This window comes from Myotis nattereri (assembly GCF_964212035.1).
Source record: "Myotis nattereri genome assembly, chromosome: 3".
NCBI lineage: Eukaryota > Metazoa > Chordata > Mammalia > Chiroptera > Vespertilionidae > Myotis > Myotis nattereri.
The window spans coordinates 206,816,647-206,842,445 of NC_138077.1; the positions used below are offsets into that span (position 1 = coordinate 206,816,647).

The 25,799-nt window shown below is 56.9% G+C and overlaps 1 protein-coding gene across 1 annotated transcript; it reads left to right on the forward strand.

Moving 5' to 3' along the window:
* The first annotated feature begins 264 nt into the window (after positions 1 to 264).
* On the forward strand, positions 265 to 25,572 carry RCC2 (regulator of chromosome condensation 2). The gene is made up of 12 exons (XM_081087897.1): positions 265 to 1,517; positions 6,627 to 6,720; positions 10,242 to 10,385; positions 12,917 to 13,048; positions 13,418 to 13,506; positions 15,115 to 15,229; positions 17,141 to 17,307; positions 19,054 to 19,234; positions 19,481 to 19,586; positions 20,396 to 20,468; positions 22,550 to 22,627; positions 23,296 to 25,572. Exons 1-12 carry the CDS (start codon positions 1,239 to 1,241, stop codon positions 23,398 to 23,400), a joined length of 1,563 nt encoding a protein of 520 aa, XP_080944023.1. The 5' UTR covers positions 265 to 1,238; the 3' UTR covers positions 23,401 to 25,572.
* Positions 25,573 to 25,799: the final 227 nt, after the last annotated feature.

Genomic DNA, 25,799 nt, shown 5'->3' on the forward strand with positions numbered 1-25,799 from the left:
TGTTTTGTGTGTAGCGTTGGTTCTGGAAGCCTGTATTTACATTTTAAGTCTATCTGGTGAGTGGGCTGGAGCCCTCGTCTGGGCGGGGGTGGGGGCGGAGGAGGGGGGCGGGGGGAAAGCCCTCGGGTTCGTCTTTTAGTTGCTCCTCTTCCTTTTTTCTCTTCGGATTCTCATCACTCCAACCAGGTAGGGGCTGAAAATCAAAATCAACAAAGATCAGTTTGCGGGATCTGGGAAAGTTGGTGTTTTTTTTTTTTTAAAGGAGAAAAGGTTAAAAGAAAAAAAGACCTGAAGAAGGGGAGGGGAGGGGGGTTGGGGGACTGAATGAATAAAAAGGGGAAGGAAGGCGGATCCACGTGGTTTAATCCGAGACAGACAGAGATCCCATTGTTCAAAATCAATAAAAAAAAAAAAAAAAAGGCAGACAGGGCCAAAGCGCAGGGACGCCCGGGGAAAGTCGCTGCGGGGCAGGGCGCTAGGCAGCCGGGATCGGAGGGGTCGGCTCAGGCGCACCTTTGGGGAAGGACCGGGAGAGTTGGGCACCATTAAAGTTTTTATTTTTCGCGTCTGTGCGAGCAGGTGTTTGGGGTTGGGGGCCTGCTTTAGTCGCCCCCGCTCCCGCGTCGGGGGCAGACCACCCAGAGGGATTCGGGACATGAGAGCCTGAGGTCGGAACCCCCAGGCTGGGGCGGGATTGGGGACTCGGGCGGGGGCGAAGGCGGAGGGAATCGCCTTTCATGGAGCGGCCCGGGGGCGGGGGGCGCGAAGACAAAAGCAGCAGGTGGGGTGGCCGGGGCGGGGGGCGCCCTTCCTCCCCCTTGGCGGTGCCTGGGAGGCTCCGCCAAGTGCCCCGACGCCTTCTCTAATGAGAACGCAGGGGCCGGAGGCTGCGCCTCCTCTCCCTTCACTTTTTTGGGAACCAGCCTGCAATGGTGCTGCGATGGAGACGAGCCTAACTTGAGGATGGGTCGGAGTCTCCATTTTTTTTTTTTCTTTCTCTCGCCGGATGGCGGTCGGGGACCCTGGCTCCCGTGTGGGATTCCCCGGAGGAGGCGCGCCGGGCCCGGGAGGGGCGCGATTTCCTCCCGGCTCACCCCCTCTCCGCCCACCCCGCGGCCGCCACTTTGGGGAGGGCAGGGGAGGAAGTGGAGGCCGGTGGCTCCGCGGCGCTCCCCTCCCCCCGCGCAGTTTATAACCCGTCCATTGTGCGCCGCTGCCCGTGTCTCTCCAGCGCGACCATGCCCAGGAAGAAGGCGGCGGCGGCCTGGGAGGAGCCCAGCTCGGGCAACGGCACGGCCCGCGCCGGGCCCAGGAAGCGCGGCGGCCCGGCCGGCAGGAAGCGCGAGCGGCCCGAGCGCTGCAGCAGCAGCAGCGGCGGCGGCAGCAGCGGCGACGAGGATGGCCTGGAGCTCGACGGGGCACCTGGCGGGGGCAAGCGCGCGGCGCGGCCGGCGGCCGCCAAGGCGGGCGGCGCGGCGGTGGTCATCACCGAGCCCGAGCACACCAAGGAGCGCGTCGTGAGTGCGGGGTCGGAGGGCAGGGGGGTGAGGCCCGCCGCGCGCCACGCGCGTTCCGGCCGGGGCGGCGGGGCCGGCGCAGGCCACGGGCTGAATCATCGCCGCCGCCGCCGCCGCCGCCGCACAACAAAAGGGCGCGGGGTGGGCGCGGGCCAGAAGCGGGCGCGGCCGGTGGCCTCTTCCCCCCAGCGCCGCCCGCCCGTCCGCGCGGCGGTTGATCCTTGGGGCGCGCGCCCCGGGCCCCCCGGCGGGGGAGGGGCGTCTGCGGCCCGCGCCCGCCCGCCCGCGCGAGGGGGTCATGGCCCCGCCCCCGGCGCCGCTCGAGCCGACCGCCTCCGCCTCCCCTCCCCCTCCCGCCCCGGGAAGGGAGACTTTTGCAAGTTGTCTGGGACCGGAGTAGGGGATGCGCGCGCGGGGCCTGACGCCCGGTGCCCCCGGCCGCCCCCGGCCTCCTGCGGCCGCCGGTCAGCCCGGGCGCGGGGGAGAAGGGGTCTCCTGCGCGCCGCGGGGAGCGGCGGTTTGCGCCTCGGCTTTGAGGTTCCCGCCGCCTCGGCTCCGGCTCTCCGGGGGGGCGGGGCCTGGTGGCCGCCGCGCATGCCCCTTGCGGCCCTGCACGGGCTCTCGCGCCGCCGGGGAGCCGGGGGCGGCCGGCGCTGGGGCGGGTGCGAGGGCGCATGCTCCGGAGAGTCCTCCCCCTGGAGGTCGGAAGCCCCCCGGCTGGGAGGTATTTGGGCTTTGTTCCCCGCTTGGGGTCCGGAGGCGGGGCGCTAGGTGAGAGCTCCGTGCAGCGCTCCGCCCCTCCGCTCTGCAGGAAGCATCTCCGTGTTCTGAGTGGGCTTGGGTTTGCTCGGTAGAGTGGGCCTTCGCATCGCAACATCGCGACCGTCTCAACTTAGGTGCCCGCAAAACCCTGCAGAGCCAGAGCTCTGAGCCTGGTGCTGCGATCCTGGAAACCTGTGAGATGCATGTTTAGGAGCGGGTCCGAGCTCCCCAGGCTCCCAGGCAATCCCGGGAGAGGAAGAACTTCCACGGAGGTCCTTGACGCTGACCTCTGGAGAGGGCCTGTGCTCTCCCCAAAGGGTTAACAGCGCCCGATTGCTTTCCTCCCAAGGAGCGCGGCCCATGTTGAAATGGTTAAAAATAATCCGCTTTATAGACGAGAAAACTGGGGCAGCGAGTGTCAGGGCCCAGCCCAGAATCACATGCAGCTGGGTTGCCACACGGGCCCAGGTGTTTTCTGACGTCATCCTCACGCCCCTGCACATTGTTCCTGTGAAAATGCTTGGTAATTGCCCTCCCTGTGGTGGTGGTGGTGGTGGTGGGGGGGGCAGGTCCCTAAAATGGCTTATCTGGGGTGGGGACGGTGCCGGGAAATGGCCACAGTCTTAAGAAACTGAACGGAAGAGCTGTTTCCCTCTGGCCAGTCGAATCCTCTGTGTGAGGCCCCCCGACATTTGCCCTCAGTCTCTGGATGGTAGGAGAGAGCTGAAGGGAGAGCAGGTGGGCGCTGCCTCTGCTCTCCTCTCTCCTGTGAGTTGACAGGCAACCTATCAGAGCAGTGAGTTTTGTTGTGAGGAGGTAAGATTCTTACCCAACGCTGGGACTCACCCCAGGAGCTAGCCAGGGAGAGAGAGTAGGGGGGTCTCCAGGCTCCCACCAGCCAGTGCACAGCGGCCTCTCTGGTGGCAGTGGCACCGCTGAGTCTGAGACACGGCTGTCCATTGCTGTTGAAGGTGGTGTTACACTTTCGTCTCCTATCTTTTGAGATCCCGAGAGAGACATCCTATGTGCATATCCGTGTGTGTACATCCCTTCCCCTATCTTCTTAAAAAGCAAAGGGTCTCTTAAGCAGTTTCCTTTGCACTGGTCAGCACGCCATCCTAGGCTCAGGAGACGGAGGGTTCAACAAATGCCTTTTTATGCCTCCTGGAAAGTGCATACCCCAAGTTTTTTAAGTTTTTATTAGCATCCAGGAGGCCCGTGCTGCCCCATTGCCCTGCCCCAGCTTGGGGTTGGCACTGCCCAATCCTGCATGGACCTCCCGCCCAGTATCCCCGGCCCCAGGTCCCTGGACTGCAAAGGAAAAAAACGCGAGGTCTCTGCCTGTTAAGCAGTCCCAGGCCCACAAGTCCCCAGCTCGTCTCAGGAAGAGGCTTTCACTGAGAATTCTGCCAGCCTCGCCACCGTTCAGGGCCGCTTGAAGGCGGTTTGTGTGAGAGCAGCCTCCAGGAGTTTGTCTGCAATTGTGCTGCCTTCAGTTAACGCAAAGCTGCAGACTTTGGGCTTGTGAAAGAGGAACCCCAGATACTTGTGTGGTTGAGGGGAGCTGCCTTACGTGAAGGGTGTGCATTTTTATAAAATGTCCTTATTTCGGTTTCAGGAAATGGTCTCTCCAAGGTCCTTGGGTTTATATGTCGCTGTGTCAGACGTGAGCATGTTGTGATGGTCTGGGGTTGATGCAGCCTGAATTCCCCATGAACTTCATGATCCTGTAGATAAAGCAAGCCACCTGGGCTCAACTAGAAAACATAGTTTTTACAGTGTTGGGTTGCTGAGGCTTTGTGGACCCTGAGACAAATCTCCCCTCTGAAAGGGCCAGATAAATACAACTGGAAGCCGAGCTTCACGTTTGGGTGGAAAGCCCATTCGGGAATTGGTTGTTGCTGGCATTTCTCTGTACGGTCTCCCTCCACCGAGACAGCAGCAGCCTTCTGAATGGATAGATGTTAAAGGTTGACTCTCGGTCTCATAAACCTGCTCCTTGCACTTGGGCAATAATTCAGAACTTGCTTTGGACCAGAAACCCCATTTTGTTGATTGAAGAAGCTCAGTGCTTTTTCGCACCGGGGCCGTTTATCCCTGCCCAGCTCACGTGGCCGGTTGTCAGGAGGCAGCAAGGTGAAGGGAAATTCATTCATCCGGTTGAGAGTCTTCTCCCTCCTTTAGGCACATGCAATGTCGCAGGCACAGAGTTCATCCATCAGTGAAGGTGGCTGCAACTTGGGAGGGTCTCCCAGCCCTGACAGCCACCCCTGGAGCGTCTCTGGACGGAGCCCCCAGGCATTCGGGGTCTCTCCCAGCTGGGTCATGCAGCTCTCTGACAAAGTGGGACGTGGGCTGTGATTTAAGGGGTGATAGGAATGCTCCTTATTTTAATTTTTTATTTCAGAGAAGATAGAGGGGAGAGTTAAATTATAGAGAAATACAGGTAACAGCAAACAACTGTATAGGTAATAAATAGCACGGAAAGAGGCAACTCCCTCCATCTGAGTGAGGAATTCAGGCCCATGACAAAAACCCAACGCCCACACCTCAGGCACTGCACCAGGCTCCATTTACCAAGGTGTTTTAGAAACACCACCTTGTGTCAGAAAGGTTGGGTTTTTGTGTAAATGCTTAGCTGGCTTGATGGGACCAGTGTCCACAGCCTCTTGACCACCGATGGCATCTCCAGGTCACAGAGGAGACCCTGCTCCTGCCCAGGGCGCTGGCAGCACGTTCAGGCGGCGATGGAGCTGCTGGTCCTGCACATGGCACCCAGGACCTCTGCCCGCCAGGGGAAGGAAGGGAGGGAGGGGGGCGGAGGGGACCTGCCAGCCTGAGCTGCCCTCATTCCACAGCCCCATTCCCACCAGCCATTCTCTGGCCTGGCAGCTCCTCCCATGGTGCCTTAGTTCCTCCGGTGTCTGCCGCCCTCCACACGCACCTGAGGAGTACTGGAGAGCAAGTCAGTGACATGGCAGAGGCCCAGGGCTGCTCCTTCCTTCCACAGGGAACTTGACAGAACCCACTGGCTGCCATTCATCTGCGCAGACCTGTAGAATGTTCCAGCCAGGCCCGCCAGTTAAACAAAGAAGGGGAGAGATAACCAGAGGAAACTAGGCTCCCATTCAAGTAATTCGAGTCTGGGTTCTGCAGGGATGGACTACCCTCCGATTAAGGCCGTTCTCTAAATTATTTAAGTGCAGCCAAGTCGGTCTCCATCCCTGGCTGTCTGTTCCTCCTCGCATGCTCGCTGCCAGAGGGGTCCTGTAGGTGGACCAGCTTCCAGCCAGGGAAAGTTGGCCAAGCGGGCGAGCGTGATGGGACCTGCACTGTGGGGTCACATAGAGGTCTTAGGAGACGGAGTCATGGATGGTGAAGACATGTTCCTCTTTACAAATGACGCACCGTATCGCCAAAACGTCCCACCAGGGCAGCCACCGCGTAGAGGTTAGAATGACTGGGTCCAGAGTGGGTTGGCCCTTTAAGCTCCCAAGAACAATTCCATAGACAGAGGTTGTTTCCTTCTTCCCCCGGAGGGCGGTTGGGGGCTGGGATGTAAGGTCACTGCTTCCCTTGCCTGGTGGGATGGAGTGGATAGTTCAGAAGTGAATCTTTGACAACAACCTATTTTACAAAGTGTATTTGGGCATTTCAGAAGTAGAGCAAAGTGCTGGAAATATAATGAGTGCCACCCAGAATTGGGCAGTGGCTTCAAAGGTGGCACATCCTCCTAATGACTTGTGAGGATGAGGACTGGCTCACAGCCTTCCCGCCTACGGCCCGCCCTGGGTGGTCCCTTGTTCCACTCCACTGATCCCGGGCTAATGGGCCAGCAGTGAGGATGAGGCCGGCTAGGGCCACCGGGGTAGGACCCGCCAGCCCCACCAGGTGGAGAAGCTGAGCGCTGCGCTGTGATGCCTTCCCCATGGAGATGCTCGGAGGAAGGATGGGGAATTACTGGCCAAATGACCGTGCAGAGATGACGCGGGCTCCCCAGGCTGAAGGCCATGTGCGGAACTCATCCTTGTGAGAAAATGTAGACTTTGCCCCCAGGACAGCTGCTTCAGATTCCCTCGGGGACACCGGCCTCTTGCAGAGTGGAGGGGAGGGATGTCATTTGTTTTGCAAAAAATATTTTAAAGAGAAATCAAAGGATAAAAATGGGCCCGTGCATAACTGGGGCAGCGCTGGGATTAGCATACTGAAGTGGGCCTACTAGGTGGTGAGCACGTGGGGCGAAAGTGTTGGTATTGTATTAGCTTTGTTTCCTGCTGTTTTGGGATGAACTAAGAAAGCTGGAAGCAGCCTTGCAAGCTAATTCTTTTTTCCTTTGTGTCTCTGCAGAAACTTGAAGGGTCTAAGTGCAAAGGGCAGCTTTTGATTTTTGGGGCAACCAACTGGGACTTGATTGGTCGGAAAGAAGTGCCTAAGCAACAAGGTATGACAAACAGTTCTAAAAATGTAAGAAGCTACTATTATGTGCTTCCTATGTACTAGATGTTCGATGGAATTTGGTGACCACCGCCAGGTAGGTATTCTCTTCATTTACGAGATTGCTCAGAGAGGCCAAGTAACTTTCCTGAGGCCACACAGCCATTCTAGGGATGGAGCTGGATTTGAACCTTAAGGCTCAACAGAAAATGTAAATAGTAGCCTCAAATAAACATGGACACCTTTCCCCCATCTATCTTCCTTTTCATGTCAGTTATTTTTATTAAAATGTAAAAGCTGGCCCTGTGGGATGTCAGGCTGTCCCAGACACCTGTCACATGTCAAGCTGTTAGAGATTTCAGAAGAGTCCACACCGCTTTGCAAGCTGCCGGATGTGGAGTCCCAGTCCGGAGCAGGGAGCCAGAAGTCGGAGAAGGAACGTCAGTCCCCAGATGCTCTTAGAAAATCGGTGTCTTTCCTCAGGAGAGTGCCGGCCCGTCGGGGAGAGGGAGGCTGGCACCGGGCCATGGTTTATGGCTTCTTGATTTCTTTTGGAGAGATTCCCAAAGGCCTTTCCAGCATTGCCCACTGAGCAAATATTTGCACCCTGACACTCCCTGCTGCCTCGGGCGTGAAGATTGTCTTATTTCATGAAAACACAGGAATCTCCGGGCTCGGGGTGGGTCCCGCTGTATTAGAAGTGGATCCCAGCCATTTTCTCCTGCTGTGGGAAGTGCCCACACGTAAGGCCCATGTCCCCCCGGCTGTTGGTGTCACCAGGCAACCGCTCCTGGTGTGTGATGACCTAAGCCTGCCAGCCTTGGGCATGGGTGGCATCTTTACTCAAAGCTGCTGCTCTCGTGGTGGCTCACTCGCAGAGATAACACTCAGGCCCACGGAGGGGAAGCAAACCGGTGGGAAGCGGGCGGCAGAGCCTGGGTTGTCTCCTGCGGGTGTGGGAGGGGCTCAGAAGGCAGGGAAGCCAGCCGCCTTGTGGATTAGAAACGGCTCCCAGGCTCCCACGCTCTAGATCAGCGGGTCGCGACCCCTTTGGGGGTCGAACGACCCTTTCACAGGGGTCGCCTAAGACCATCGGAAAACACATATATAATGACATATTGTTTTTGTGATTAATCACTATGCTTTAATTATGTTCAATGTGTAACAATGAAAATACATCCTGCATATCAATTATTTACATTATGATTCATAACAGTAGCAAAATTACAGTTATGAAGTAACAGCAAAAATAATGTTATGGTTGGGGGTCACCACAACATGAGGAACTGTATTGAAGGGTCGCGGCATGAGGAAGGTTGAGAACCACTGCTCTAGATGAAGGAATTTGGCCCTCGGGCTCATTTAAGAGCCTTTTGTCTTCTCTCATTTTCAATTTTGCTTTCTTGGTTTTTCTCCCTCTGAATGAAGTTTTATACTGTTTTAAAAAATATTTAAAATTATTTTTGAATATCTCTCAGCTCTCCCTGGCCTTGCCAGTAGACAGAAAGAGAAGGGAGACAGGATGCCAAATGTGAAGGGAAGGGGATGCCCCCTCACCCCAATATATCCCATGTCTGGCCATCCTTGAAGCAGGTCTTCCCTCAGCGAGGACTCGAGAGCCCTTAGACACTCAGAGCCCAAGGATCTTGTGAAATTAGTGATTCACGCTCCCTCTCTGCTTAGGACCAGGCCATGGGAGCTCATGCCCTCCAGCCTGGCCAAGGGGCCAGGACTGCTGCCAGCCATTTCAGGGTAGCCTGGGTCACTGCCGGCCAGGGTTCCTCTGCCCAGCTAGTCAGCTATGGCACTTCACCTCCATGGTGCCCCTGCTGCCATGTTCTTCACAGAGATGACACAGGTCACCTTAGCATTGGTGTTGGTGCTGTGCTACCATTGGTTCTGCCTTGATAAATAGGCCTTGGGTTTTTTGTTTTGTTTTATTTTTATTGATTTCAGAGAGGAAGGGAAAGGGAGAGAGAGAAACATCAATGATGAGAATCATTGATTGGCTGCCTCCTGCACGCCCCCTACTGAGAATCAAACCCTGACTTCCTGGTTTGACGCTCAATCACGGAGCCACACTAGCCTGGCGACCTTTGGTTTCTCTTAACCAGTTAACTGCCACGGATATTTTGAATTTAATTTAAAAAGGTCCGCCATTTGCGTCTGTACGCTTATGGCGTACAAATGCTTGAAGAGTTTTACTCTGACCTGTGAAGGCCGTCCTTTGGGGCTCGCCCTCTCCCCGGGAAGTTGCTGGTTTTTCTTCCCACCTTAGTAGTCGAGGCGTGGCTTCAGGTGAAGCTCATGGCTGTCGCTGTGACATTGTGACCTGTCCTGCGTCTAGACTGCCCTCCACCGCCTGACTGGCCCCTTGTCAGGAGATGAGGACACGGTGGCTCCCTCTGCTGGTGGGGCGCATGCAGGATGGGGCCTGACACTGAGCAGTCTCCTCGACACTCTTCACCGGAGCCAGGAAGTTGATGGAGAAAGGAGCCTTTCAGTCGGTTCCCGCGGTCGGATCGGCCTGACGGTGGATCTGACGGGCTGGCATTCGTCATAGTCACCAGAGGCCTAGAGACGCGGTCACGCTTCTGGCCTCGAGAGTCCCAAACTGAAAATATTCAGCAAACAATAGTGCCCCCTCCGCTAACGGTGCGGTGGGCTCTGGAGGCGGCAGCTATTTCTCCTTCCTCCCACACGCCCGCTGGCGCTGCTGGGTGCTTACCGTGTGCCGGGCGCTGGTGAGGCCGGTGGCCGGTGCAGAGTGGGAGGTGCCCGAGTTCAGTGGGCACGTGCTGTGACAGGATGCCCAGGCGCTGGTGTGCAGGGAGTGACAGGTTCAAGGGGGTGTGACAGGGAGGGCGTCCCGGAGGAGGGGGTGCTCGGCCAGAGGTTTGAAGAACAAGCAGGGGGCAGCAAGGGGTTCTCTGGGGAAGTGAGTACATGAGCAAACGCCAGGGGTCATGACCAACACAGGGGGAGCTCCTGAGAAAGGAGCCAGCTAATGGGGGGAGGTTGGTTGGTGGGCAGAGGTGTCAGCGCGGGGCCCTGCAAAGGGCCCGATAGGCTTGCAGGGAGGGCAGGTGGTTCCGTGGAGCAGGGCGGTGCCCAGAGTCATCCAGAGAGCGCCTCCTGGCTGCAGACAGTGAGGAGGAGGGCGAGGGAGACCCCAGGTCCACTGCCAGCTTTCCTGGGTTACCAACCCCCCTGCCCCCCGCCCCCCAGTGGGGCTGCAGGAAGGTGAGCACCCAGCTTTTGGCCACTGGCCTGGTGGGCATGCTCAGTAGTAGTTTCCATGGGTCACGGCCACAGATGGAGGTGGAACGTCAGGGCCCACATGGCCACCAACTGGGCCCGCACCAGCTCGGGGGTCGTTTGCTGGAGGCACTAAGGTCTCAGGTGGCACCCCGAGGACCCCTGCAGCTGTACCATGAGGGAGTGGACCCGGGTGGCTAGTGACCTTTTGGGGGTGCTCTGCACCGGCGCGACACTGCAGGAGTCAGGTTTGCATTCTTCTCTTTGCAGCTGCCTACCGCAATCTGGGTCAGAATTTGTGGGGGCCCCACAGATATGGGTGCCTGTCGGGGGTCCGGGTGCGGACGGTGGTTTCGGGGTCGTGCGCTGCCCACAGCCTCCTCATCACCACGGAAGGGAAGCTGTGGAGCTGGGGTAAGTACGCCGGCTGAGTGCTGGGTGACTCATGCAGCCGGTCCCCCGCGGCCGGCTTCCTCCTGCGCCGCCTCTGAGGCACAGCTCCTGGCTTCAGCCCCGTTTCCCCTTCCTGGTTCCCGACTCGTCTACACCCTGCGATGCATCTCCTCCCTCCACTTCTCTGCTTTTTAAAAAAATCTTTACACAGCCCCCTAATCCTTCAAATCCTCCTTTTGAGGCACCCTTTTCCTGAACATTCCATTGACTCTGGGACTTTCTGATAGCAGGGTGCCTGGAACTCAGCTTCTATTTCGGGCCTGCGGTTCCCCCAGCACACGTCCTGCCTCTTGCTTTGCAGCGGTGACGTAAGACCTCTCTTCTCGCACTTTAAATGCCACCAGCTTTCCTGGCGGCCACACGGTGACATCAGCCCTGCGTCTTCTCTGCAGCCCTGTTCCTCTTCCAGGGCTCACGCAGCTGGGGCAGCTCATTGCACATCCCGACCATGTCTTCCTGTGTCTCCCAGGCAGTTTCCCTTTTCCAAGTTGATTGGCTTCCCCTGCTGCTGGGTTTCCTTGCTTGGGGGCAGGGGCGGGGATGGGGTGGGCCCGCAGAGTTCCCCATCCTTGCCTCGATGCCCGCCCCATTTCAGTGCCCCCTGCAGGGGCCTGCGTGCATTGCGCCTCCCAGCCATGATCCAGGTGTTGTTAGGCTCAGCTCGCCCCACGCCCCCCTGGTAGCTGGGACTCTGCCTCTGCCCGGGAACTGCCGCGGCCCTGCCCTTCGGCCAGCTTTTAGCCCATGTGACTGCATCTTTATTTGGGTCTGTTTGAACCATTTTTTGCAATTTCATGAGCTGCTGAACCAAAGTTCAAATATATTAACATCTGCTCTCCCTGCACTCTGCTAATTTTGTCATTCAGTGGGAAAAAAGCTCACAAGTGTGTCTGGCCCAGATTTATACTTTCCGTCTCTTGACGCCATGCTGACATTGCCTTGATTTTCGCTTTCCCCGGCTGGCACAGAGGTGTGTCCCGCCCCCTCGTGTTCCAGCCCTGAGCACAGCAGCCTGTCAGCCCCCCTGTACAGTCTCACTCCCGATCTCCACCGGATTTCACTGACGTGGTGCTTCTAAAAACGTCCCCTCTGCCGGCCCCGTGGCAGGGGACGCACCTGTGGACTGTCCACCTGACCTGGCCCTGGGGCGGAGACGTGTCCCATGAGGAGTCGTGACGGGCCAGTGGGGGTGTCACGAGCCCACTGCTGGGCACTCTAAGGTGCCGGGCCTGACCCCCCCTCCCCCCCCCGAAGCATCAGGTCTGTGCGCACATCACCCACGAGGGGTCTGCCCCTGCCAGCCCCTCTGGCCGCAAACCCACCGGCACTTGTTCAGTGTAAAGTGCCTTTCACAGTGAACTTGGGCGGCCCCGCTGGAGCTGGTGTCTGCCTCTCCTGCCCCCCTCCCCCTCCTCCCCCGCGCTACACACTGTAGCTGAAACCAGGCTCGTGTGCAGACAGGCTTCCTCGGGTCACTCCTCCTCCAGCCCTCTCCAGGGCGGGTGCTCGTCTGGTGGCCCTGCTCTCACTTCCCAGACCCAAAGGTCAAGTTCATTGTTCCGAGGGGGTGTGAACACCTTCCCGAAGTGCCCTGACCTTTTGGGCCTGTGAAACCTCCCCAGACCCCCCATTTGTAGCAGGTGTGGTCTTCTCCACTCCAGGGACCTGCTGGGGCCCGTTGGGTGGTTTTGCTTTGTAGCGCTTGTAGCCTGTGTTGAAAATGGGGAGGTTTAGGGGTGTCCAGGCTCCTTGTGGCCCCCACAACTCGCCACGTCTGCTTTGGAGCTGAAGGGCTTTGCCAGAGGCCTGGGCATGGCGGGCACTAGGCACCGGGGTCGCCTCCTGGCCTCCCTCCGCCTGACCCCACAGCCAGCGCAGCTCCGGAGGCAGGGCTTGTGCTCAGAGCGGGCCTGGCCTTTGTCCATGGCTGGGGTTCCCACGGCTGGGCGTCCCGTGAAGGGTGGCCCTGGGACGTGGGTTGGCACTGTTCGGGGAGCTTCGTTTATAGGCAGATAAAAGGAGAGAAGCGGCAGGCAGAACCAGATGGGCCACAGTAGCTGCCCAGAGCACTGAGGTAATTAAGCTCCTGTGCGGCAGGTGTCGGAATGGTTGCCGACTTAAAATACATCGTGTAGCGCAGGGGATGAGGGAATTGGCTGGCGGCGACCGTGAGCAGCGAGTTTCCATGAGCTCTTTCGCTGGTGTGTGACATCAGGCCACACGGAAGTGCTCAGGGCGGGCCTAGCTGCCGCCCCAGAGAGAGGGTCAGAGAGGGTGACGCCGGCCCTGTGGCTGCCGCGGAGACGTCCCTGTCCCTGGGGACCCAGTGCGGCCGGGCAGGCCTCGGGAGCCAGCCCTTGACTGGGAAGCTGGCGCTTCCTTTCACCTCCTTGGCTGTCGCACTGGGGGTGGGGGCACGTCTGGGAGCCAGATTTGCCCCGGGAGCTGCTCCAGCTGCCCTCCTACCTCTTCATCCTGCTCTCGATCTGCAGGCCGAAACGAGAAGGGGCAGCTGGGACACGGTGACACCAAGAGAGTGGAAGCCCCCAGGCTCATCGAGGGTCTCAGCCACGAGACGATCGTGTCGGCAGCCTGCGGGCGGAACCACACCCTGGCCTTGACCGGTAAGAGGGGTCGGTTCCTTGGTGCTGTGGCAAGAGGCCAAGTGGTCCTCTTTGGGCAGTGGGGTAGCATTGCCATGGCGACCTTGGTCACCAGCAGAAAGACGCCCCAGGGAGAGCCTGGTGGATGCTTCCCCTGTGGGGAGGGCGTGGAGAGCCTCACCCACAGGCCGGGCGGTTGCCAGGAGGCGAGGCTGTGAAATGGCTTTGCTCTGAGCCATCCGCTCCACCACCTTTTGGAATAAGTACCATCTCGCTGGCGTTCTTCCTGGCAAAGGGGCTGCTTTTATCATCTGGGAGCCTTTGATTCCAAACCCGGTTCCGAACCCACAGCATTATGTTCCCTCCTGTGGTGTCATTCTTTCCTTCCAGAGACGGGCTCCGTGTTCGCATTTGGAGAGAACAAGATGGGGCAGCTGGGCCTGGGCAACCAGACGGACGCGGTCCCGAGCCCCGCACAGGTACACGCCTCATCGCCCTCGTGTGCTGACTGTCTAGGGTGGGAGTGTGGATTTGTCTTGATTCCTGGGACAGAGTCGTCTTTAAAACAGGTGTAATGTATGTCCACAGTTAAAAATGCCCTGACAGCAGTTCTTTCGGAATGAAGTAATTTCTTAGAGGCCTCATTTTAAGCTCGTTTTATCCCAAAGAAAGGAAGAAATCTTACGTGTGGGATGTGTTTATCTGCCAGTAGTCACCGGCCAGATGCTTAGAACACAAACAGGAGTTAGTGGAGGGGTGGGGTTTATATCTAAAAACTGAACTTACTGCAAGGCAGCAGGATGCTGATAGGTGTCTGGTGAGTGGGTTAAGGATGGACCCAGATCTCCTGGTGTTAGCCCAGCCGTGGGCAAACTACGGCCCGTGGGCCGGATCCAGCCCGTTTGAAATGAATAAAACTTAAAAAAAAAAAGACCGTACCCTTTTATGTAATGATGTTTACTTTGAATTTATATTAGTTCACACAAACACTCCATCCATGCTTTTGTTCCGGCCCTCCGGTCCAGTTTAAGAACCCATTGTGGCCCTCGACTCAAAAAGTTTGCCCACCCCTGTCTTAGCCTGTGGTTTGAAGGTTTTTGAAGGGATCCCGTTTTGTCAGCCATGTGCCCTGCAGCAGGTGTGAGGGTTTCTAGAGAAGCAGGGAGGGTGGGCAGGGCCCCGATTCCCACCCCATCCCGGCTCCATCGCTGACCCCTTGGTGCTGTGACTGCTTCTGCCCCTCGTCGGGGCTCTCCCAGGCCCAGCAGGGCGCCGGAAACAGCAAGTTTCCGAAGTACTTTCTTAGATTTGTTTCCAGACCCCATGTTCAGTTACTCAGGGCCTTCGCTGTCTTCTCCCTTCTAACTCTGAACCAGTGTTTCTTGTTCACACCTTCAGTTAAGACCGTTGGCCAAGTATCTCTGGAGAGTAGAGGAGAACGTCCGATAGTCCTTTTACTGATTGGCAGTAACACTTACAAAAGCTTTTCTTTGCAAAGTTGGGGCTGAGCTGTTCAGAGTGTCCCTGTGAGAGCTGAGGGTTCCTGTTGGGGAGTTCCCGCGTTCTTTCGTCCCCATGCCCACGCTGGTCAGTGGAATTCCCACTCACTGGCACCAGCATGCGGGAGCCACCGTGCTGGCTGTTTTGAGGGTTAGAGTTAAAGACCTGGGACACAATTGACCTGTCTTTGAACCTGACTCTGGTGGAAGGTAGGGGTCACGAGTATTTCTTTACGTACACACTGAGTGGCCAGATTATTATGACCGGCCAGATTATTATGACCACCCCATCAGTACTTTATTGACACTTCCAAAAATAGTGAATATTGAAAACTTCCTAAGCAAATACTCTCAAGCTTTTATTATTATTATTATTTGCATAACTAATTCACTTCATTGTACTGATGGGGTGGTCGTAATAATCTGGCCACTCAGTGTATGTATGCTAAGCTTTTGCCTTCAGAATTATTGAGCCCATTAAATCTCTTTTGTAGCCTAGTAACTGTTTCAGCACCAACCAGAGATAGAGACTTTTTAATCAATCTTTTAAAAAAAAATGTCTGAAAGTCTGCTGTCTTTTCTTTTCAGATAATGTACAACGGCCAGCCAATTACCAAAATGGCCTGTGGGGCCGAATTCAGTATGATAATGGATTGCAAGGGAAACCTCTATTCCTTCGGGTGCCCTGAGTACGGTCAGCTGGGTATGGAAGTGTTATTTTTTTGAAAGCTCTGTGATCTCTCTGTATATTTAGAGCTGAAGTCGGCGGGGCTGCACACCTGCTAGAAATGTGCGTAATTGATCGCAGATAATAGCCTTGGTCCACTAAGTGGGTCTCATGTCTAGTGGGTGGAGCTTGCGTGACTCACAGGGGTGCTGAGTGACTTGCCTTAAAGAAAAAGCCAGGGCTCTGGTCTGACAAAAGATTCCTTTTTCTGATTTGGGAGTTCATTTATACACAGAAGGATTTCAAAGTGGAAAAGAGGAGATCAAACCATCTTCGTTCAGTTTCATATTTTTAAAGATTTGCTCTTATTGGAAATGAGGGCATTACCAAGATGAAGTTGTTCTGGAAACCCTGGCCTGGGCGGTCATTTCCAGGACACACCTGGGGAACCACATGCTACAAAAAAGCTACAGGAAAAGCATCTGCATCCCTTCCCGTTCTCATCCCTAAACAGAATGTACGCTCCAAAAACATACCTACCTAAAGTTCATTGAGTAGAAAAGAAAAGCTCGGGAAGCAGCTCTCAGCAGTTCCAATAAGCGGACAAGTCTCTGCATCGTGATCTTACAAGGTCTCCATTTTCTTTTCCCATCTGACACCGAAGTGTTTTTCCCTTCCTGGCGCCTTCCCACCACCCCGGCCCCTTCCGAGTGGGAGGTGAGGCGTGGGCGCCCTCTGCTGGCGCCTTGCTGCATGCCACGCCAGATCCTCGCCCCCGGATCTGGGTTGCTGGGCTCCACGTCATGAGAAGCAGGCAGATGGGAGGCTGTATAAATAGAAGGAGGAGCATCTCGCTGGCCTTAGACTTCAGGGAACAGTGACTTTGTGAAACTAAATATAACTCAAGTCAGAAAGGAATAAGAAAGAACAGCCCCTTATGCACTTTCAGGGCTGGTTGCCGGGGAGTTGCCGGAGACGGCTGGAGGAGCCGTTTCCATAGCCACAGGCCCTCCGGCTGTCCCCAGTCCCGAGCAAAACACCAGAATTGCGTTTCTGTCTACTTCCGGAACGTGTGCGGCTCCCCTGCCGCCCATGGCTGCCCCAGCCTGCAGACAAGCGGCCTGCCAGCGACTGGATTTTCCTTCAGGGAGAATCAAGTGCTGTTGGTGATAAAAATGGCTAACACTTAGTGGCTGCTGCCAGTCACCTTTTAAGCACGTCATACGGAATCTCACCTGCATAGTTTATACTCGTTTAAAGGTATTGAGAAATTGCCTTGATTTGTAGCTGTAGAGTCAGTGATTCTTTACTTGCCAGCTTGCAAACCTGTTTCCAGTCTCATTGTCCAAATCCAGAGAGATCTCTTCTGGAAGTGTGACCTTGGAGAGGCGTACCGCCAGCACACACTCCCCTTCTCAACACATTTTCTGGGTCAGGCAAGGCAAAGGCGAGAGCTTGCCAACTTACTATTTTACCAACCATAGTGATACATTTAGGTTATAATAATGCATGAAAACGCAAGTCTGGGGCCGTGTGTTGAACTTTTCTGTCCATCCTTGGCCTTGTCCAGGGGTTCCTTGAGGCCCCCAAGTGGGGTACTGCCCATTCCTTTGGGCCTGTACTTTCCAACTTTGTCCCTTGCAGCCCACGGTATGAAGTACATTCAACATTGCAACCGAATCTGAATGTAGAAATACAAATACACAGAATAATGTCCTTATTGGTATTTATTCATTAAAAAAAATAATTCAGTAACTGGTTTCCACCCACAAAATTGATTTCATGCCACTAACCAGCTGTGCCCCAGATTGGAGATTGCTGCCTTAGTTGGCAAAGGTGTCCTGCTGGACCCCAGCCGGCCAGGTGGGGGCAGGCGCTCGGCCCGCTGCTGTGGGGACTGGGCCCTGTGCCGCGGCTCCCGCTGACCACCGGCTCTGCTCGCTGCAGGACACAACTCGGACGGGAAGTTCATCGCCCGTGCACAGCGCATAGAGTACGACTGCGAGCTGGTGCCCCGGCGAGTGGCCATCTTCATTGAGAAGACGAAAGACGGGCAGATCCTGCCAGTCCCCAACGTGGTTGTACGAGATGTGGCGTGTGGCGCCAACCACACGGTGAGTCCACCCTCCATGGAGAGGGTGCGAGTGCCCGGGGCCCCGGCACCTGGCTATGCGGCTTCCTTCCTGCTTCCGTACACAGGCTGAGCAGACATTTGGGGTTGGGATCATACAGTTTTTCTGCTTTGCTTCTGTCTAACAGAACTCCGCAGGCATCTTTCAGGTGGAGAGATGGCATCCTGTTAGAGATGTTGAATAGAAACATCAATGATGAGAGAGAATTAGTGATCGGCTGCTTCCCGCCACCCCACGCTGGGGATAGAGCCCACAACTCAGGCATGTGTCCTGACCGGGAATTGAACCTCTGAGCCACGCCGGTTGGGCTGTTGAGTAGTTTTTATACAGCTTTTAGTTACCCGTGTGGTTTCCTTACGGCGGTGGTTCTCAACCTTCCGGCCCTTTAAATACAGTTCCTCATGTTGTGGCCCAACCATAAAATTATTTTCGTTGCTACTTCATAACTGTAATGTTGCTACTGTTATGAATCGTCATGTAAATATCTGATATGCAGGATGGTCTTAGGCGACCCCTGTGAAAGGGTCGTTCGACCGCCAAGGGGGTCGCGACCCCCAGGTTGAGAACCGCTGCCTTAAGGTCACTAGATAAACGGCAATCCACTTTGTAAATACCGCCTCGTCTTAGTTGCCTCCTTGCAGCCATTTTGCTGCGAATGCCTGTGAGTTGCACGTGTTTTTTTTCTCTGTTGAAAGAGTGAGGGGTTGCCCTCGCCGGTTTGGCTGAGTGGATAGAGCGTCGGCCTGGGGACTGAAGGGTCCCAGGTTCGATTCCCAGGCAGGGCATATGTCCAGTTGTGGGCTCGATCCCCAGTAGGTGGCATGCAGGAGGCAGCCAATCAATGATTCTCATCATTGGTTTCTCTCTCTCCCTCTCCCTTCCTCTCTGAAATCAATAAAAATATATTAAAAAAGAAAAGGAAGAGCGAGGGGGGCGGGGAGTCCAGAGACTCAGCTGGTCCTGGTGGCCGACTGGCGGGGTGGCCTCGGGCTCAGCTCCTCACCTGGAGTCTTCCCTGTCGGTGCTCAGGGACTTGGACCAGGAGGCTGCAGTCGCTTGAGGTCTGAAAGCAGTCTAGTCGGGGGGGTAAAGCCAGATCTTGTTTAGGCCTCTTGTCAGATTGTTCTACTAGGTCGTACTTCACACGATCCAAACTTTAAACATCACAGACACTATGAAGAAAAGGTCTGGGTCACCTGTGCGCACGGGTGTGGAGTCGGGCCTCCCGGTTCCCTCTGAGGTCCAGTCCGCATTGTCAGGAAGTGGATGCGGCGGCTGCTCTGGAGACAAGCCCTCTTCTCAGGAGGGAAGGGAAAGAACTGCCCACCAGCGTGGCTCAGTGGCTGAACGTCCACCTATGAACCAGGAGGTCACGGTTCGATTCCCAGTCACGGCACATGCCCGGGATGTGGGCTCGATCCCCAGTAGGGGATGCGCAGGATCAATGGTTCTCTTACATCATTGATATTTCTCTCTCTCCCTCTTTCTTCCTCTATGAAATTAATAAAAATATATTTTTAAAAAGCCAACCAAACAAAAATAATAACAGAAAACAGTGTCCCCAGTGGAGCAGGCAGCCGAGCCCTCGTATTGCTGCTCCTGCCACCTCCCCCGCCCTGGGAGGCGGGTGACGGTCAGAGTCAGTCTGTCCAGTGTTGCGCCGTCAGCCCTGCACCGGTTTCTCCGGGACAGAAACGAGGCCTGTCCCTACCCTGTGCTCTCCCGCAGCTCGTCCTCGACTCCCAGAAGCGCGTCTTCTCCTGGGGCTTCGGCGGCTACGGCCGGCTGGGCCACGCGGAGCAGAAGGACGAGATGGTGCCCCGCCTGGTGAAGCTGTTCGACTTCCCCGGGCGCGGGGCGTCCCAGATCTATGCCGGCTACACCTGCTCCTTCGCCGTCAGCGAAGTGGGTGAGTGTTGCCCGTCTCGGCCTGGGCAGGAAGGCGCCGAGCACTCGTGGGCTTCCCTCCCTGGCAGAGCCCTGCGGGAGCCGGAGCTGGGCCCATTTCAAGGCCAGGCATCTTGGTCTCATCGGCTTCTTCCCAGTGTTTCTCCTCATACGACACTCCTTGGTCCCTGGTGCCGAGCGCCCTGTGCCTTTGTCCTTGATGTTGCTGACGGTAAGAATTCACAGAGGGTCGTCTTTGCCTCTCCAGGTGGCCTGTTCTTCTGGGGGGCCACCAACACATCGCGGGAATCGACCATGTATCCGAAGACCGTGCAGGACCTCTGTGGCTGGAGGATCCGGAGCCTGGCTTGTGGGTACGTGGCTGTGTCGGGTTGAGCAGGACTGTCCCCCTCTTGGGGGTGTTGCACCCCGGAGGTGCCTCTTCCCTGGAGGGTCTGCTGTCCGTCAGGGCATCGATGGAGGGGGCGGGGGGCTGTGCTTGTTCAGGGCGGCCGGTCCGAGAAGGGGACTCGTTTCGCAGTCGTTGTGGAGGTTTTTGTTTTTAGGCTTGATGTGCGCTGCTCATATTACAGATTCAAAATTATATTTAGTCGGAAATGGTGGGGATTCAGTTGCTCTGACACACTGGCTGGAAAAAATGTAGGCCCGTGATTTTCACCTTATTTGGAGGAGCCTGTTGAGCCGTCCAGCAGTTCTGGTGGGGAGTTTGTTAATCAGCGGCCAGGTTGTGGAGGGAGCAGGGCGGACGGGGGTGGGGGGGTGTCATCTGCTGGAACCTTTAGCTCCGCCCAGTGACTGGGTCCAGCCGTTGCGAACGAGCTTCCACTTCATCCTGATCTGGCCTCCTTTTCCCAGTGTGTTCACTTAGAAGTGACTACCACCCCCACCCCCACCCCCGGGGGCCTGGACCCCAGGGCGGAGGTGAGGTGGAAGGGGGGTCCTGTGTGAGACTCCGCAGTGGGTTTTCCCGCCACGGCCTGCGCTCACTGGCTTGCCCTCCCTGTGCCCAGTTGCTAGGAAGTGAGTGCGTGGTAGAGTTTCAGGGGGGCACGCTGACTTTAAAGCAAGAGGTGGCACCCGTCTTGAGCAGGACGCACCTCGTGGGCTGGGCAGGGCACAGCTCGCTGCCGGCCGCGGGGGTGACCGCCTTTGCCTGTTGCAGGAAGAGCAGCATCATCGTGGCTGCGGACGAGAGCACCATCAGCTGGGGCCCGTCGCCGACCTTCGGGGAACTGGTAAGCTGGCCCCTCCGGCGGGGGGCTCGCCCAGTCCGTGCCACTGACACTGATCCCTGAAGCACGTGGAGAGGAGACATGTCTTTTCCTTGCACATTAAGGCCTGTAACAGCTCTGATCTTTGAGGACATCAGTCTTCAAAGATGGTTCTGTGCCATCAGGTACAGCCGACCCTGGACAACACAGCTGTTATCAGTCGACTGCAGGTCAGGGGACCCGCACAGCTCAAACCTGTGTCCCAGGGTCACCCCCACAGTTGGGGATGTGTGTGTGCAGGGGGCCGACTGTGGTTACATGTGGATTTTCAACTTTGGGGTGATTAGTCCCTAACCCCCCGCTCCCGAGCTGTCCGAGGGGCAGCCGTACTCGTGATAGCCCTTTCTGTCCACATCAGCTGGGGCCCGTCATGGACGGGGAGGAGCCAGCCCTCATTTCCGGTGTTTCGTACACCTGGGTGTGGTCCGAGGGTGACAGGAAAGGCGATGGCTGCTCTTCCCTCCAGGAGGGTCAGCTCAGTAGGATCAAACAGCATCCTCTTCAAGGGGGTGAGCGAGCATCCACGCTCCTCTTCCCTGGGTGCCCGGAGCCCTTTCACTCCGCACGCAGCCCTGCTGGCTCGCAGAGCAGTGTGCCATCCGGCGGCCTCGTAGGTCACCCGGGGACATTCTGCTCTCGTGTTTTCTGAAAGGTGTAAGTCTGTGCTCCCTCCCGCTTTTATCTCAGTTGCTTGAGTGATTAGAACCGATGGCTCACTTTCTCCCACATCTTGGCCTTCCCCAGCCAAACGCTTCTGACTCTCAGGTTCTGATGCTGGTGAGGCCTTGACTTCCCATGTCCTCCAAGAACAGCTTGGCTGTGGCTTGTCCTCACCGTCGCCTGTTGTGCTTTGGTTTGATCCTCAGCGTGGCTCTTGTATTTCCTGCCGGGAACCCTGTCTACCTCTCTTCCCTGCTGTCTCCTGTCGCGGGCGGGAGCTGGCGGGTGATGGAGCTGGTGGGTGAGGGGGCTGAGGGGTGATGGAGACGGGGAAGAAGGGCTTGATCTCTGCGCCACTTCCAGGACTGCTGAGCTACGTGCCTCCTCCTGGGCCTGTGCACCTACGTTCAGTGGGCGGCTTCTGAGGGGCCCCATGTGGAACCTTGAACTGAGAACCTGGCCCAGTTTTTATGGCCTATTCTTAGAGAGGGGGCCTCAGAAATAGACTCTGAATTTCAATTTAAAACTAGAGGGGAGCCCAGCCAGCGTGCTCAGTGAATGAGCATCGACCTACGAACCAGGAGGTCACAGTTCGACTCCGGTCAGGGCACAGGCCCAGGTTGCAGGCTCAATCCCCAGTAGGGTATATAGGAGGCAGCCAATCAGTGAATGATTCGCTCTCATTGATGTTTCTATCCCGCTCCCTTTCCCTTCCTCTCTGAAACCAATAAAAATACATGAAAAAGGAAAAAAAAACAACAACTAGAGGGGAATGAGAGGGGCTTTGGGGCAGCCTCTCAGGGTGAGGCGCTGGCCTGGCACTCGAGGAGCCACCCGGAGGGAGGCCCTTCCTCACCCGCCTGCGTGTTCCTGTTAGAGCTGAGCTGCGGGTCTGCAGCATTGAGACCACCATCCCGAGCCTCTGCACATGGCACTCCGCCCCACCCCTTCCCCACCCCAGCCGGCCTTGACCAGTCCCTTTGGTCCCTGGTAGGGACCGGGGTGTCATTCCTAATAATACCGGTTGTTTGGTCTCAGCCCGCAGGGTGGGCAGGAGGCGGCCGGCATTCCCTGTGACCGCGTAGCCCTGAAGGGCTGCAGTGCCGTTTCTCCCGGTGTCTCACCAGTGAGCACCCCGAACGGCACCTGTTGTCACACACCTCTCCACAGGCTACAGTTTAGGGTCCGTCGTCTTCAAGAACCAGTCCGTGTTGGCGGCAGCTTTTGTGGGTGCATTCTGCTACCTCGGCCTGGCCCCGGCTGAGCAGTGGGGTTCGGTCACAGAGCCTGCCAATTCTGGCGCTGGTTGGTGGGCTGCCTCCGTTCCCATGTCAGGCCTCGCCACAGCGACACGGTTCTGAGCGTCTCCTCTGCTTCCTCGCCAGGGCTACGGGGACCACAAGCCCAAGTCTTCCACCGCCGCGCAGGAGGTGAAGACCCTGGACGGCGTTTTCACGGAGCAGGTGAGCGCGAGGCGCTGGTAGCCGAGGGATGTGCCAGCTCGCGCCTTCCTGTTCCCCTTGTGGTCTCTGCATGTGCTTGTGCTGGCGTTCTCTGAGCGTGACGGCCATCAGCAGGCACTCAGAGGCACCAAGGCCAGGCTCCAGGGCTGTCCTCCTGGGTGACATTCACCTCCCTCCAGCCACCAAGCGGGTTTGCTCCAGGGCGAGGCCATCTCACAGCTGCCTGTGGCTGCCCCCAAGACCGCACCCCCTTGGGATGGGGCTGGTGGTGGGGTGAGGCCCCTTCTCTCTGTTAGGTCTACCAGCTGCCGGCTCTGTGTGCCAAGACGGATGGTGGGTGCACCTCACACAGACAGACTGTGGTCCAGAGAGGCGGGCAGAACGGGGAGCGCGATCCGAGTGTCCCCGCCAGCCCCTGCTCAGTGGGTCTCCCTCTCTCTCCTCCTCGGGCAGCCTGGTTGGGGACAGGCTACACTGAGACTAGTGGCCCTGAGTATAGGGTTTTAAAGCACTTTTAGGCCATTTTCCTTCATATTGACCCATTATCCCACCTTTACCCTTCCACCTGACTAGTGTCCTGCTGTCTGTGTGTCTGTCTGCTCCAGACTCAGTGGCACGCCTGAGTGCCAAAGTGCCCAGGCACACCCAGCACTGATTTGTCCCCCCAGGTTGCCATGGGCTACTCGCACTCCCTGGTGATAGCGAGAGACGAGAGTGAGACTGAGAAAGAGAAGATCAAGAAGCTGCCAGAGTATAACCCGCGCACCCTCTGACTGCCCCGGGGCCTCCGCTCCCCCTCTCGCGGCAGCTGTCATTTCCACGTGCACTGGGACGGACGTCAGACGAGGAATTTAAAGGAGAAGTTGACAGGAGGTGCATTTTTGTTAGACTCCCTGAGGTTCCGTTTAGAAGTGATTCAACATCAACTACCTTTTCTGTATGCTTTCCAAAGTGTTTTTTTCTCCATGTTTGATTAAAATATTTGCTCATAGTTGACTTACCATTCCTACAAGAGGCAGAAACTTTGAGCAACCCAGGTTTTTTTTTTAAAGGTTTTCTCTTCCCCACCCCCTCAGATATACTTCTCACAACTCTCTCCTTTCCATTGTAATTAGCATTGTGATCGGAGCGGGTGCCACCGGGGGGAGGACCGCCATTTGCTCAGAAAACAATGTCCCTCACGGGCAGCGTTGTTGGCAGAGGGTCCCCGGTGGTCCATCTCCATCCGAAACCAGACCCACGTGCTTAGGAAGCATCTGGGTCACTTCCTTCCGCTTTGAGAGTGGCTCTGGCCGCCTGGGTTCCGTCCTCCCCGCGGCTGCTTGTAAGCCCCGCCTCTTGGCTGCAACATTAATAGAATCTGCCGTTTCCCCCCTGGTGGGGGCTCTGGGGTATGTGTTTAGCCATTTATATCTACTTTATCTGTACATGAAGTCCTAGTGACAAATCAGGTGACCATGGAACCATGCGGCTCCGGGGGGCCCGCCGTGGGGACATAGAATCTGGTTCAAGAACCAGCTTTACGGTTCCTCTGAGGGGCCAGGGCCGCCTCGCAGCGCTCGCCATTAGAGATTGATCTGCCAGCTGAGAAAAGTGCATTCTGAGTCCTTGCAAAGGACCTGCCCTGTGTACCAGCCTCTAGCGCCTTTGTGCTTGTTTTTATCACACCCCCGCCCCTGCCCCCGCCGCTGGATTCCGCTGCAACAGCCCGGGCTGTGTCTGAGACTCGGGTTCCAGTTCTGCTAACCCAGCTCTAGTCACGTTGGCTTGGCTGTGGTACCAAATAGATGGGATTGTGCAGAAGTCCCGTCCCCGCATGTCAGCGCAGAAGCTGAGACTGCCAGCTGCCTCCCGCCAGGCACCCTGTGCCCAGCGCGTCCCGCGGTGGCTGCTCTGCGTGAGCTATGAGGTGCCTTTCCCGGAACCCTCCTCTCACTGGGACCCAAGAGAGGCGACAGCGCTGCCTGGGGCTCTTGGCTTCGAGAGGGTCTGGACTGGTTTGGGTGCTTTAAAATAGGTTTTTTAGTTCAGTGGTGCTTCTGGGGGAGATGGGGATAGAACTTCAGCGTGAGACTTGGGTGGATGGGAAAGTTAAATATTGGTCTTTGATTTTGTTTTGCTATTGTTACCACTTGTCATTGTCTTGATGTTAAAATGCCAAAAATGATCCGGTTGTTGCTTTTCCCCTGCTGTCCTCCGCTCCTTGCCGTGGCGTCTGCCCTCACAGGGCCTGTGTCTGTCCCGGCCAGTCCCAGGCCAGGCGTGAGGAGCCCGCCTGTGGCCAAGACTCAGTCTCACTTCCTGCTCATCTCCGCCGTCCTGGGTCCAGCCAGTGCCGGGAGAAGCTTCTGCTAAACTAACCTGATTTGTCCAAATCACCCGAAACCATCTCTAACTCAAGCTTCCTCACGTGGAGCCCGTTTCCCTGAAAAGTCACTCTCGGAGGGGGCTCGGTGCCCGTGTTCCTCAGACCCGCACGGCTCCCCTCGGGCCCTGTAGGCACTGAGTGCGGGAGCGGAGCCTGGGTCCGGCTGCGGGAGCCGCTCGTGGCCACGCTGGGCTTCCATGGCCCGTCCTAGAGCCCGCGCAGGGACCGGAGCAGGAGAGGGACTGCCTTCCGCATAGAGACGGTGTCCTCTCCCCCAGGCACTCCTTTCGCTGAGTTTAAGGTGAACTTCCTACCGGGAAACCCTGTAGAACAGGAGGGGTGGCCCCGCGCTCCAGGGAAGGGCCGCGGCCCCGGGAGTGCTTGGCGCTGACCTGGGGCGCGTGCCATGTCTTCCAGCGCAGGAAGGAGAATTGGGAAGAGGCTCAGAGTGAAGGGGAGCCTGAGGAGGTGGTGATTTGGTCGAAGGTGCCTGGTTTAGTGCTGTAATTGTCTTATTTTTTTTATATATATTTCTTGGAGTAAACATTTTAAATAAACGACATCATTGTTTACTCTGTTTTGGCTTTTGCGCTTATTTTTCAGAACAAAGGTAAGAACGCGGTCACCTGTTTATCCCTGCACACACCTCCTGCCTGCTGCCCAGTGGAGGCTCCCGCCAGGGGGCAAGCCCAGGGCAGCGGCCCCTTTTCGCTTCTGGGCTTAGATTACAGGGGGGTTGGGAGGTGTGTGGAGCTCCCCACTCTGTTCCTTGGGGAGGGGGCAGGGTCAGCACCTCACTTGCCC